This window comes from Dermochelys coriacea, chromosome 4 (genome assembly GCF_009764565.3).
Source record: "Dermochelys coriacea isolate rDerCor1 chromosome 4, rDerCor1.pri.v4, whole genome shotgun sequence".
Lineage (NCBI taxonomy): Eukaryota > Metazoa > Chordata > Testudines > Dermochelyidae > Dermochelys > Dermochelys coriacea.
The window spans coordinates 87,235,417-87,250,450 of NC_050071.1; the positions used below are offsets into that span (position 1 = coordinate 87,235,417).

At 41.1% G+C, this 15,034-nt stretch overlaps 2 protein-coding genes across 3 annotated transcripts in view; one reads left to right on the top strand and one right to left on the bottom strand.

Annotated features, from left to right (window-relative positions):
- CNOT7 (CCR4-NOT transcription complex subunit 7) overlaps positions 1-15,034 on the top strand; it is a 117,427-nt gene that overhangs the window by 40,812 nt on the left and 61,581 nt on the right. The window contains exon 7 of one of the 2 annotated variants that reach the window (XM_043513711.1): positions 12,265-12,861. The exons of the other annotated variant lie outside the window; for it this stretch is intronic. Within the exon in view, the coding sequence (XP_043369646.1) occupies positions 12,265-12,282 (18 nt within the window). The 3' untranslated portion in view covers positions 12,283-12,861. Of the gene's footprint in view, positions 1-12,264; positions 12,862-15,034 lie in introns of those variants that run through there. 2 annotated transcript variants of the gene reach the window in all.
- Positions 9,791-15,034, bottom strand: part of ZDHHC2 (zinc finger DHHC-type palmitoyltransferase 2) — a 77,026-nt gene continuing 71,782 nt past the window's right edge. Inside the window, 1 exon segment of the mRNA XM_038398881.2 lies at positions 9,791-12,177. The gene's annotated coding sequence lies outside the window, so the exon portion shown is untranslated.

The following is a 15,034-nucleotide window of genomic DNA, read 5'->3' on the forward strand; positions in this document are numbered from 1 at the left end:
AGATATACCATGTCTACCGCTTCCACCCTACCCACAAGGTTTGTTACCCTGTCAAAGAAACTATAAGGTTGGTTTGACCCAATTTGTTCTTGACAAATCCATGCTGTCTGTTACTTATCACCTTATTATCTTCTAGATGTTTGCAAATTGTTTGCTTAATTATGCTCCATTATCTTTCCAGGTACAGAAGTTAAGCTGACTGGTTTGTAATTCCCCGGGTTGTACTTATTTTCCTTTTATGGATTGCATGATATTTGCCCTTTTCCAGGCTTCTGGAATCTCTCCTGTCTTCCATGACTTTTCAAAGATAATCACTAATGGCTCAGATATCTCCTCTCTCATCTCCTTGAGTATTCTAGGATGCATTTCATCAGGCCACTTGAAGGCCTCTAACTTGTCTAAGAAATTTTTTTAACTGGTTCTTTCCCTATTTTAGCCTCTGATCCTACCTCATTTTCACTGACATTCTCTGTTAAAGGTCCAATCACCACCAATCTACTTAGTGAAAACCGAAACAAAGAAGTCATTAAGTATCTCTGCCATTTCCGCATTTTCTATTCCCCCCCCCTTGAATAACAGGCCTACCCTGGTCTTCCTTTGCTTCTAATGTATTTGTAGAATGTTTCATGTTACTCTTTATGTCTCTAGCTAGTTTGATCTCATTTTGTGCCTTGGCCTTTCTAATTTTGTCCCTGCATACTTGTGTTGTTTGTTTATATTCATCCTTTGTCATTTGACCTAGTTTCCATTTTTTGTAGGACTCTTTTTTGATTTTTAGATCATTGAAGATCCCCTGGTTAAGCCAGGGGTGGTCTCTTGCCATACTTCCGATCTTTCCTACACAGTGGGATAGTTTGCTCTTGTATCCTAAATAATGTCTCTCTGAAAAACTGCCAACTGTCTTCAATTGTTTTTCCCCTTAGAGTTGCTTCCCATGGGATCTTACCTACCAACTCTCTGAGTTTGCTAAAGTTTGCCTTCTTGAAATCCATTGTCTTTATTTTGCTGTTCTCCCTCCTACCGTTCCTTAGAATCATGAACTCTACCATTTCATGATCACTTTCACCCAAGCTGCCTTCCACTTCTAAATTCTCAATCAGTTCCTCCTTATTTGTCAAAATGAAATCTAGAGCAGCCTCTCTCCTAGTAGCTTTCTCCACCTTCTGAAATAAATAATTGTCTCCATTACATTTCAAGAACTTGTTCTATAATCTGTGCTCTGCTGTGTTATTTTCCCAACAGATGTCTGAGTAGTTGAAGACCCCCATCACCACCAAGTCCTCTGCTTTGGATGATTTTGTTAGTTTAAAAAAAGCCTCATCCACTTCTTCCTGCTTAGGTGATCTGTAGTAGACCCTTTCCATGACATCACCCATGTTTTTCATCCCTTTTATCTTTACCCAGAGACTTTCAACAAGTCTGTCTTCTATTTCCATCTCAACCTCAGTCCAAGTATATACATTTTTAATATATAAGGCAACACCTCGTTCCTTTTTCCCCTCCTGTCCTTGCTGAGCAAGCTGTACCCTTCTATACCAATATTCCAGTCGTGTGTATTATCCCACCAAATCTCTGTGATGCCAACTATGTCATAGTTGTGTTTGTTTACTAGCATTTCAAGTTCTTCCTGCTTATTCCCCATACTTCTTGCATTAGTAAACAGACCTCTAAGGTACTGATTTGATCCCCCCCCAAGTTCTGTCTTGTCTCTCCTTTATTTCTGCTATAATAGCCCATGTCCCCCCAAATTCTGACCCTTTTCCTAGCTCTCCATGTTTTTGACTTACCTGTGGCTTTGGTCACCTGCCCCCTTTGAACCTAGTTTAAAGCCCTCCTCACTAGGTTAGCCAGTCTGTATCGAAATATGCTCTTCCCCTTCCTCAATAGGTGGATCTGTATCTGCTTAGCAGTCTTTCTTCCTGGAACAGCATCCAGTGCTCAAGGAAGCCAAAGCCCTACTGATGACACCATCCAAGCAGCCAGGCATTCATCTCCAGGAAGCATCTGTCTCTGGCTGGGCCTCTACCATTGGCTGGAAGAATCGAAGAAAACACCACCTGCACTTCCAACTCCTTCACCCTCGCTTCCAGAGCACTATAGTCACTTCTGATCTGCTGAGGGTCATTCCTCGCAGTATCATTAGTCCCCACGTGGATGAGTAACATGGGGTAATAGTCAGATGATCCTCGACAGTTGCTCTGTAACATCTCTGATATGGGCCCCTGGCAGGCAGCATATCTCCCGGGATGTCATGTCAGGACGACAGATCGGTGCCTCCGTCCCCCTGAGAAGAGAGTCACCAACCACCACTATCCTATGTTTCCTTCTGGGAATGGTGGCTGTGATCCTCCTAGCCTTGGGGGCTTCTCCTCTTCCACCTTTTGGTATGATTCCTCATCGTTTGTTACCAGGACAGCATAACAGTTCTCCATCACCATGGTAGATGGGTTGGAAGTACGGGGGGAGCACTGCCTGCTGCCAGACGTAACCAACAGTCAGAGTCCTCCCTGTGACAGAGCCATATCGTCCTTCCCCCCCCCAGGGTGTAACAGCAGTCCTCTAGCTGGATAGCGTCCTCAGCCTTGGATGCCTCCATATGAATACTCTCGAGGAATTCCTTGTGGGCACGGATGCTCCTCCCCCGCCACCTCCCACCTGTAGCTCTCCCACCTGTTTCTAGAGCGATTCCACCAGCAGGCACCTTTCACACTGGATGGTCCCCCCAACCTGGCTTTCTGTGAGTAGGAAATGCAGGCCACAGTGTCTGCAAATACACACCAGGATCTGGGTAGAGGCATCCATGGTTAGGTTCTGTATCTGGATGCAGGTGGGGAGACGGGAGCAGTGTTGGCATTGGCAATGCGGCCCTTCCTAACCATAGCGATTCTATTGCATCTCCCTACAACAAACTCCCTTTGAAACTCCCCTGTTGCTCTGTAGCAGTTTTATCCAGAGTTTTTTTTCTCCTGTGGCTGAGTAGGTGTGGTTGAGGGGGAAAAAGTGCTACTGCTTGCCTCTAAGGAGGGGTAAGGAGGAATCCTCTACACTTACTGTAGCTGTGTTTAGGGGAATGAAGAATTGCTGGTCCTGCTACAGCTGATTTCCTGCTGAATGTGAAAATCTGGCTTTGCAGACAGCTAGCTGCTAGTTGCCTCCTGTTAGTGGGAGTGCTGAAGAGACCTTGCTGTCTTATCTCTCCTTTGCTGAGATGAGATCGGGTTTTTTTTGCCAGGTAGGTCTTTTCTTATCATAGTGAAATTCTGGCTTCAGTGATCTATTGGGAGGGGAAGAGGATGGGAAAAATCCTCTACAGTAGAACATCAGAGTTACGAACACCTCGGGAATGGAGTTTGTTTGTAACTCTGAAATGTTCATAACTCTGAAAAAAACATTATGGTGGTTCTTTCAAAAGTTACAACCGAACATTGACCTAATCCAGCTTTGAAACTTTACTATAGTAGCAAGGGGGCGTGGTCTCTCTCCTTGACAGACTGGGGGAGAGCCATGTCTACCCTCTGGTGGGCAGAGCCGGGACACCCACGACCACCCCGCCGGAAGCAGAGGGGTGGGACAGGAACCGGAAATATAAAAGACCAGTCCTCCAGCTCAGTTTAGGGAGAACTGCCAGAGGAGCAGGATGTCTTCCCCCAACGCTACTAGAGCTCAGACCCGACAGAGGCTGCTACAGCACCAGCGACACAGAGGGACTGCGGGAGCCGCCAGACACAGGGGACATGGCGGAGCTGTTGGGGCTGCCACTAGCTGTTTACCCTTGCGAGACAAATGATGACCCTGGAACCCAGGTACCCCCTGAATGGGAGTGTAGGAAGGAGCCCAGGGAAGCCAAATAGGGTTCCTCTGCGTTACTGACGGCAAGCCGACCGTGTGTTGCCAGATTCCACATTCACCCAGTGGCAGATCACTCCACCACTGTTAGGGCCTTGGGCTGGGCTGCAGTGGAGTCGGGTGGGCCTGCATCCCCCTACCTCCTGCCAGCCCACCGAAGAGGCCTGCCTTGGTCTGTTGTCCAGCTGAGCTAGGATGCCAGACAGTTTTGCTGTCTGCCCCGCCAGAGAGCTGATCTCCCTAGACCAGGGTTGGCCAACCTGAGCCTGAGAAGGAGCCAGAATTTACCAATGTACATTACCAAAGAGCCACAGTAATACATCTGCAGCCCCCATCAGCCCCCCCCCCAGCACCTCCTGCCCACCGGCAGCCCTGCCAATCAGCACCTCCCCTTCCCTCCCTGTGCCTCCTGCCTGCCACGATCAGCTGTTTCGCAGTGTACAGGAGGCTCTGGGATGGAGGGGGGAGGATCAAGAGTGCAGCAGGCTCAGGGGAGGGGGCAGGAAGGGGCGGGGGCCTTGGGGTAAGGGGTGGAGTGGGGGCAATGCCTTGGGTTGAGCAGTCAAAAGTTGGCACCTGTAGCTCCAACCCTGGAGTCAGCAAGGAGCCGCATATTAACTTCTGAAGAGCTGCATACGGCTCCGGAGCCACAGGTTGGCCACCCCTGCCCTAGACTGCTGTGCTGCCCTGCCTGACTGCAAGCCAGAGCCATTAGCTGTTTGCTGCCCTTCCCTGATTGAGGGCCCTGGACCTATAGACTTGTTGTTGCTCTTCCTGACTTCAGGCCAGAGCCCTTAATTGTTGGTTGTCCCGCCCTGACTTAGGGCTGGGGCTCACAGACTCAATTGCTGCCTGGCCTGGCTGCAGGCTTGGGGTCTACTAACTGTTGGCTAATTCCCCCCGGAATTGAGTTGCTCCAGAGGCATTGTAGAGAGGGGGCATGGTCTCCCTTCCTGACAGATTGGGAGAGAGCCATAACCGCCTTACAACTATGCAGAAGAAAATGCTGCTTTCCCTTTATTTTTTAGCAGTTTGCATTTAAGACAGTACAATACTGTATCTGCATACTTTTGGTTTCAAATGAAGTGTGTGGGTGACTGGTCATTTCAAAACTCTGGTGCTTGTAACCCTGAGGTTCTACTGTACATAAATGTTATGTTGGTAGCTTGATTTGAGATGTGGGAGGCAATCAAATGTGAATATTTCGCTGCATTACACAAACATACTCTATATTCTTTCTTCCCTTTTGTGTAATGACACAGGATTGCCGTTCCTTTGCTGCCTACCCCATCTTTGACTGTCCCAACTGAAAATATTAGCTAAAGTACAATTGTTTTCTACAACAGTACAACTTTTAGACTAATTTTTGGAAATACTCTGCTGAATTAAGAGCCATAGTATCTGAGCCTTGCACAATGTAATGCAGGAGCTTGAGACTATACTAAAAATAAGACCAAATATAAGCTAAATCCAGTGGTGAAAGCCCTGTGGCTCAACATTCAAAAGTGGCTGATAGAGCTGGGGCCTGAGCACTATGGCTCATTCTCAGTGTCCTGAATAAAGAAAGGATAGTTGATCTGTTCAATTGGCTTGCCTTCGTACCACTCAGCCTTATTCTGAAGAAATTTTCTTACACTAAGAAAAGTAAAGCCTTCATAGTCAGTGGCAAATTCATGATCACACAATTTCATCTTTTAGCAGCTTTGATAGTATTACAGTGTGTACACAGTCATCCGCCATGCACAAAGCCAACATGTTTGATGTGGAGGGGGAATCGTGTGTGATGATAAAGCACTGGAGCCCCTGAATTGAACTGCATTTGAACTGGTAACTGCTAGCCAAATATTTACTCCACTGAGCTAACCACAGCCTCCACTTTACTTAAGTAGAGTGGCAGCTACCACTCTTCAGGCATGCTGCCCTTAACCCAGGCTCTCCTTTGATAAGGTTCTACATGTTACCAAGCACTTAGGCACAAAACCAAGAAGCTATGGTGACAGCATGCAAGAGAAAGGCAGCCTCTAGCCAAAAAGGGAATGTTGGACATGGCTTTCATTGGTATGAAATGCCAGTTTCTTTGGAAGGAGGTACTTCTTTTTTTACTGGAAAGTCAGCTTTCTCTTCCCCATGCTCTGAGCCAGAAAAACCTTTGGACTATCTCCATAATCTTAAAAGCATGTTTACTTTTATTAGCTTGTCTTAATGGTGTTTGTACAGTCTTCCTTTACCATCAGTGTTGGGGGAGTTGTCATCCAAGAAAGGGAGTCTAGCTTAAGAAATGGTGCAGTGTATGAAAGCTTAAGTGCTATGCAGTGGGGGAAAAAAGCTTCCTCCTTGAAATGTCTGCTTATTAGTTTATCAGCACAAGAACTGCCTACTATACTAACAGGTATAGTCTTGTAAGGGACTTGAATTTTACAGTACATTCAGCATTTTGAACTTTGAATCCTGACACTCATCACTCCTCTTCCAGATGTAGGCATAGAACCCCCAAATCTTAATCATCAGTTAAACATGCAGAATTCAACAGCTGTGCAACCCACAGCCATGGGTTTAATCCCACTATAGTGACTGGTCCAGGGGGAGGGTACTTACCCCTACTAGAGTTAGAGTATGTGTTTGGGATCTGAGCGTATTCAGTTCAAATGCTACTGATGACCTACTGGCTATTTAGGGTTTTAAACTTATTTTTTGAGTTTTCCTTTAAACTGGCTTTAATTCATACAATGATAAAAACATCTCTAAAACAACTTTCATAGTTTATTATACTCCGTCAATTATAGTTCAATGGACAACAGAATACAGATGTTCCCTATTTTTGTAATTTGTCACATTAAGTTTGAGTTCTGGTGTACTTTCATAGGCAACTATAGAGAAGACACATTGCATATAAATTTTTCCATTCTGTTTGAAATAACCCTTGACTCTGTGCTGGCATAGAATAGGATTACATCACTGAATGATGCAACTAGGGCTCTGGAATGTTCATGTTTCTACTGTGGCAATGCTGAAAACTTGAGAGCACGAGAGTCAGAGCATAAAGGTGGCAGTGTACTCTAATGCAGAGGACTGCAGAGACGTGAGTTGTTATATTCTTAATTGGGCTACTGATCTGACATATGGCTTTAGCTTTATTTCTGCCTCCTAGCTTTATTCCCCACCCCTCCCCAAATCTTGGTCTGGGCAAATCCATTAGCTGAAGGTGCTCTTGAGAAGGGTGGATCTCTTGCTATAGTTGTCAGCACAGAGATGATTCAAATGGCACTTCACCTTTGAGTGAGATCAGGCTCGCTCTTCACCTCTGATCCATACTGAGCTGCTCTCATGACAGTGTAAACTGCTTATAAGTGATATCAGGCAGGTTCAACACTTTGAATGCTGATGTTTTCATACTTGTTCTAAAAACAACTGGCTGATCTCTTGCGTAAGCAAAATTAGTTTAATTTTTTTCCAGCAGCAAGTTAACATGATACAAAAATACATAATACTGTTTACAGAATACAAACAAAAGCAACAAGCTCCTCCAGGGTTTGTGCAACATCACTTGTTATATATACACTATCACTTCTCAGCAATGCATACTCAGTTGTTCTGGAACAATGGTCACAAAGAGAAAATATCCAAATCAATTTGAGAGAGAGCTTGTGGAAGCTAATTTTTCTCTGACAGCTCAGCTTGTGAGGTGTTTTGCTACTTGTGGTAAAGTGTGGGAAAAGTCAAGAGGGAAAAATGCTGTAATAGTAAGCTAAAGGCATACCTAATGTGCACCCTAGTGTTCTCCAACTTGCGTCTTGTTCTTAGTACAATCTTGAAGGAAGGGGACAGCATCAGTCTAACAAAATATTCCCCCCACTCCGTGAAATTGCCCAGCATATTATAAATGCTTCCTAGAGATGATAATCTAAAGCAGCAACAGTCCTCCTCAATCCATTTGGTACCTAGTTAGGTGCGTTGCATGTAAAACACCCCATTAGGCTCATAGCTGAAGCAGAGAGAGTGGGGGCTAAAGTCTGATCTCAGTTACAGCTGTAAACTAGCTCTATAAAATCAATGGCAACATTATGTAACAGAGCAGAGGTGGGTCTATTGTTTCTTCCTCTTAACAATTCATTCTCCCCTTCCGTGATGCAGTTGATCATTTATTTCATACACAGTATTCCTGTAACCTGGATCCTCAGCTACTACTTTTCCCAATGGGAGCTGCAGTAGCTTTCACTCCTATCTGCCAAAATTCTGTATTTGGCTGCCTAACACCATTTACAGTTTATGCAATGGGATGGCTTGTTCCCAAGTGGTTAGTTGTCCTACAGAAGCTTCCTCTTAAAGTAGTGGGACTAGTTTAATACCCTCGCTGTGGCTTGAGATGTAATATCTTTTTGTAGCCTTTATTTATTTTAGCCATTGACTATTAGGAAGGGAGAGCACGATAGTGCTGTCTTTTACTCCATAATGTGTTCAAGACAACACTCATTCAAAATATTGTGCTGTGTTAAATAGGGCTATGCACTAAAACAGGTCCTGATAGAAATATACCATGCTCTTCATTCACCCTCGCCTTAGCGTTTGATTTTTGTCTGGACAAACTTCAAAAAGACAGACTTGAAAATTTACTGCTGAATTTATAGTAGACATGACTAGTTTTCATTGTTTAACAGTACATCACTTGAGTATTAGGTAACATTTGTATTTGTTTCTTTACTTGAAAAACTGACAGTATTAGACCACTTTCATTGTAGCTATGATCTCCATAAAGACATCTCTGAATAAAAATTTACATGGGCATTAACAACAACCTAGCTGCACCTGGTCTACAATTACAAAATGAGTAAATGGGTGGAGCTCAACATTTAAGTTTGCAATTTTTTTTTTATAAAAATACAAATTCCCTCTCTCGGGAAGAAGAGATTTCTAAATTTAAAATATTTCAGTTACATAATTGGGGTTCAGAATCTATGTGGACCTATGCACCAGCAGATGTGTAGTTATTAGTTATTTTAGTCTGTTTTAATGAATTGTTAAATAGACATGAGAGTCCAGTAATTAATTCATACAAATTATCTACACACCTGGGGGTGAATTCATTCTGACTTAATTATAGATCCTGGATGAATAGGGGGACGCTCAGGCCCATCCAGAATCCTGAAGTTGGTGTCCCTCTAGGTGCAGGGTTATGTCTGTGCATCCCAGGATCAGGGCCATAATTAACAGGAAATCGGCAACAAGCAGCAGTTGCTGGTACAATAAATATAAAACATTTTTTTTAAAATGTAAGAATACGAGTCTTACACTTGTTCAAGTGGAGTGAAGTGCTCAGCAAATTTATTCTGATCAATGTAATCTGACAATTCCTATAGTTACAGTCTTGCTCTAGAGTTGTTCCCCCCCAAAAAATGATCTCATTTTTACATTGTAACACCACAATGGCTAAACCACAGGGCTTTGAAAAGAAGCTATGTTCCCTCATATAGAAAGCTTTCAGTGCTCATCAAACACAAGTCAGGAATAACAATTTAATGAGGGCCCAGACAGCTTTGTCCTACCACAGAATCTGCAGTAGGTGGTAGTGGGAACTCCACAATGATCCCTCTCAAATCATTCGCATGTGGGGATTTGCCTTCGCACACAAAACAGGCCTTAGTGACCACACACAACCACCTCTACCCCTTCCTCTCTGGAGTGAAAGAGCTGCTCCAGAGACTAGAGCTGGTCACTGCTGCTCTAGGAACCCCTCTGAGGCTGTATTACTTTTTAACCCTTATTTCTGGAGAAGGACTGAAGGGCATTCCCTGTTCCCAACCCACCAAAGAGAGCTGCCCACATTCTACTTCCTTCCCCTGCTCAGATTCCCAACCCCACTGAGAGCTCTTCTTATAGATCAGAGGAAGAAGGAGATCCAGATTTAGAGAAATCCCCTTCTGGCATGAATTTTACTGCAAAGACACTGTATATTAAATCCTATTTACTTTTATATAGAATATTAGGCAAGTTACATTAAAGCTAATTTTTAAGAAGTCGGACATGTCATGTATATATTTTAATGCACACTCGTGATTGACAGACAACACTGCAGCTGAATAATTACTTACAAACAAATACAGATTATGAAAGCATGAAGAATTAAAGTATTTAGTCCTTTCTCCACCCCATCTCTATGATCATGTTGACAGTTATCAACTTTTAAATAAACACTGATACAAAGTAAACTCCTGACAGAGTAACACTGACGAAATCCTGGCAGCAAAATGTTTACAGGTATCATGTAAACAGTGTTACCCTCAAAGGCTAGTTTAAAAATGTTCCACATCTATAGATCATATTCTGGCACTTCTGGTAATGGAATCCATAAGAGATGTCTTCAGATGAGTAAAATTTAAGGAAAAAGCTCATAATAATAAAAAAAAAAAACATACCTGCTGAACATTCTTCCACAGAGACATTGGTCCATGTCAGATCAAAATTCTCATCTAAAAGTGATAATGGTTAAAACCATCTCCGGGGAACAATTTTGAACCAGTGATTTAGAATTACATGGTTGTAAAAGAGGTAATATAATAATAATAAATAATGATTTACTGGAAACAAAAAAAATCCTATTAATAGTAATTCACTCCAGTTCCTCTGTGTTCTGAACATTTCTTGTTTCTTAAAGGTTTACCTTCCTGCTATTACAAATACGAAAGAATAACTGATCAGTTCTATATCCTGTACTTTATCTTTCTGTTTTATATGATCCTGTGATCCAATCTGATCATCAATTGAGTTTTGAGAGCTGAATTCCATATCTGCTTCTCAACTGTGCCCTGATCCCATAGTCTTAAGTGCAATTTTAAAGATCCCTATTTTAATTTTCTAGCTAGCCCACTAAAAAGTTAATTATTTGAAAAATGGTTTTGCAATTAACATACTTTGCATTTTATGTAAACATTTTGTAATACCGTTAGTGTAGTGCATATAAAGGCACAAGACAGAGTAAGGTTGTGTCGCTTAAACTTCCTTGGTTTCAGAAACTAGCAGTACATTTTTTCTTTTTTTAAATCTTTTTTTTAAATTTGATCCTTTGAAATCCAACATCTGATAGATATGTACACATCTCCTTCCTACTTCCACTGTAAAAGATTTTCTATGGGAAATAAGTTTGGGTTTTTGATGTGAATGATCAGATGTCCAGTATCACTGTAATAGAGCAAATACTGCATATTGTTATGAGAATGAAAGTCTTTGTATATACATCACTAAGTTGCAACATTTTAAATACAACTGAGAAAGGAAAGAGCTTATGTTCAATAATTAGTCTAATGATTACCAAGCTATGAGAAGCATATTAATGTTCTTGGGCCATGTACTTCTCAAAGTCCACAGTTTAGATTAAGCATTTTTGGTCCAAATGTTTCTAAGTAACATTAAGTCCACACATTTTGTTTTTCTAAAGAGATGCTGGCCCAAACCAAGAAGCTGTATCACACCAATCCCAATTTCATAGAAATCATCCTGTGCAGCTGTAACTGAAAGCCCTGATCTAAACACCTTCATTTACACACACAGTCAATCTTAAATATGGGCCTCTTCTTACTACTCTGCTAAGAATGAAGATTAACCTGAACTGTAAGCACACAATCCAGTTAGGTGAGAGGTTATTTCAGCTATCAAGTGTTTACAATTCAGCAGTCATATCTGTATAGGGGAAGAGGGGATATTATCTGCAATCAAGTCTAAGATGATCCAACCTAATTCACGTAGGTTGATTTTAAATCATAAATTAGCTGACTCAGTCAGAATCTGAAATCAAAATATGGTACCCGACCAATCAGTAAGCCACTCAATTACCAAAAATCAATACTAATAATGCTTTTCCATGAATAAAGCCAGCATTACAAAATGTATAATACTTTTTTTTAAATAACCTACTTATGGCCATTGAAATTCATAAGTAATATCAAGATTCAAAACTGATGTAAAAGCATAGACGGGCTATATATAAGGAGTTTATGTTTTCTTGTGCTATCAGAATACCAAAGTAAAAACTAGCCCTAGAATGTGCACAATTGTAAATTTTGTCCCGCTAATCCTAATGAAAGGATTCTCCCTTTCTCCTCTCATAATACTCAGAAATGTCCTTTAGCATTTTAACAGTAATTTGTGTATGTTGAAACATTCTTTATACAGTTCAAAAATATCAGTATGTCTTATGTTTCAAGCAATGACATGGCAACAGTTAATCAGCTGTCAATTTCTTCTGAGCATATCCACACAGGAGCAGACAGGAACAGCTGGCTGATGGGGGCTGATTCTTGGAAGACTGTATCTTCCTTTCATCAGCAGCTTTACCTTGAACTGGAACAGAAAACATAAAACCCCAACAACATTTTAGAAACAAAGACACATTTAGCAATTTAATGACATTTGTTATAACTTTTACAGGAAAAAAACAACATATAATGGAACATATAAAGAGTGGATTGATAATAGAGCTGCCTTCAAATCAATCCATCTTAGGCTGGTAGTGACCAAAAGTTGTGATCATCTTGTGGGTATTCTAACGCCAACTACTGTGTGAAATAAATGGGTAATCTAAGTTCCGTTCCTACAGGTATGTGCCTCAAAAAAAACAAAAAAAACAAAAAAAAAACCTGTTACAAGTGGTACTAAAATGAACCATTTTTTGTCAGTCTCAGTAGACACACCAGTGAATGACTATGTAGTATGAACTCCTATCCCTAACAGTGGTGCAAACAAACTGGTAGCACAGTATCAGAAATGTGGCGTTGTGCTCCCAATGTAATGGTGCTCTGGAGAGAGAAATTCATTCTTTGTTACTATCAATATAACTGAGTGAATGTAATTTTTCACTATTTCTCTATGAACTTTCATAAGCACAAACAACTCAGAAAAGTTTATATGATATACATGAAAGAACTTGCATATCTGAAGTTTTGTTTATAAGTAACAGAAATATTTGTCCTGGGAAAAGCCTTAAAAAAGTTTTCAGAAAGAGTTGAATAAAATATTGAATTTACACCAGCTGTGTTCAGATTTTTGTGTTAGCTTTCCATGAATACTTGTATAAGTAAGTTTACTTGTTTAAAAAAAAAAAACAAAAAATAAAAAATAAAAATAAACACACCTCACAGGCATTGTGATTTTTAAGCAAATATTCACAAAAAGCAAGACATACAAGTGTTCAGACCAGAAATCTGATTCCAAGTTATTTGTCAAATCAGGGACAGAAACGATAGCATGCAGACTATATGTCCAATCAAAACTAACAGTTCAAATTTTGAATACTTTCAGACTGCTTACAAACAATGTACAGTCTAATAATTATTAATAGATATTCATTGGAACAAGGCAAATAATATATAAACAAAAAAATCTATATGCTATTCACAGATAAGATGCAAACAGGAAAGAAGTTAAATTTTCCCAAATTATTCATTATTCACTCAATAAAAATATATTTCTTCTTCCTAATTTTAATTTTATAATAGGAGCTTTGAAAGCTTAATATATGAGCATGTGTATTGATAATTGCCATGGCCATTGTTATACTCCATTTTTTGTGACTGCAGCCATTAGAGCAATGGATTCCTTTATTTGAATGCAAAATATCCATGAATTTTGGGATTTTGCATTTGAGTGGGTGGATGAGATAATAGTCAAACAATTTCAATGAGAACCTTGAAAGTTGCCAAGTTAAAAACTACGTTTCATAAGGTATTATAAAAATATCAGGAACTCTGATTATGACTAGTCATTTGTCACATTAGTAGTTATTCTACGGGTGATCTGAGAAGTCATTTTATTTTAAAATAGTGTCTCCAGTGTTTCCTAGGCTGCCTTGCTAAATAACGTCAGCATGTAAATGGTCACAGGCAAGCAATGATATGCATAACTAACAGAGGTGAGTAAGGCAGCTATTTTTTTGACAGGGTTCTGGAGAGGGCTGAGGGCTGCTTCCTATAATGACAAGGGCTGGAAATGAATTTCTGTAGGTGTCTAAAGAAAAGGAGTACTTGTGGCACCTGAGAGACTAACAAATTTGTTTGAGCATAAGCTTTCGTGAGCTACAGCTCACTTTATCAGATGCATTCGGTGGAAAATACAGTGGGGAGATTTATATACACACACAGAGAACATGAAACAATGGTTTTATCATACACACTGTAAGGAGAGTGATCACTTAAGATGAGCCATCACCAGCGGGGGTGGGGAGAAGGAGGAAAACCTTTCATGGTGACAAGCAAGGTGGGCCATTTCCAGTAGTTAACAAGAATGTCTGAGGAACAGTGGGGGGTGAGAAATAAGTCCTTGCTTACAGACAGCCCCCCAACCTGAAGCAAATACTCACCAGCAACCCACACCAACAACAGAACCACTAACCCAGGAACCTATCCTTGCAACAAAGCCCATTGCCAACTCTGTCCACATATCTATTCAGGGGACACCATCATAGGCCTAATCACATCAGCCACACTATCAGATGCTCATTCACCTGCACATCTACCAATGTGATATATGCCATCATGTGCCAGCAATGCCCCTCTGCCATGTAAAAGAATAAATGGACACAAATCAGACGTCAAGAATTATAACATTCAAAAATCAGTCGGAGAACACTTCAATCTCTCTGGTCGTTCGATTACAGACCTGAGAGTGGCTATCCTTCAACAAAAAAAACTTCAAAAACAGAATCCAGCGAGAGACTGCTGAATTGGAATTAATTTGCAAACTGGATACAATTAACTTAGGCTTCAATAGAGACTGGGAGTGGATGAGTCATTACACAAAGTAAAACTATTCCCCATGTTATTTCTCTCCCCCACCCCACCCCCACTGTTCCTCAGACATTCTTGTTAACTGCTGCAAATGGCCCACCTTGCTTGTCACCATGAAGGTTTTCCTCCTTCCTCCCCCCGTTGGTGATGGCTCATCTTAAGTGATCACTCTCCTTACAATGTGATGATAAAATCCATTGTTTCATGTTCTCTGTGTGTGTATATAATCTCCCACTGTATTTTCCACCGAATGCATCGATGAAGTGAGCTGTAGCTCACGAAAGCTTATGCTCAAATAAATTTGTTAGTCTCTAAGGTGCCACAAGTACTCCTTTTCTTTTTGCGAATACAGACTAACAAGGCTGCTACTCTGAAACCTGTAGGTGTCTAAGTTTCTCTTGGAATAATTATTGCAG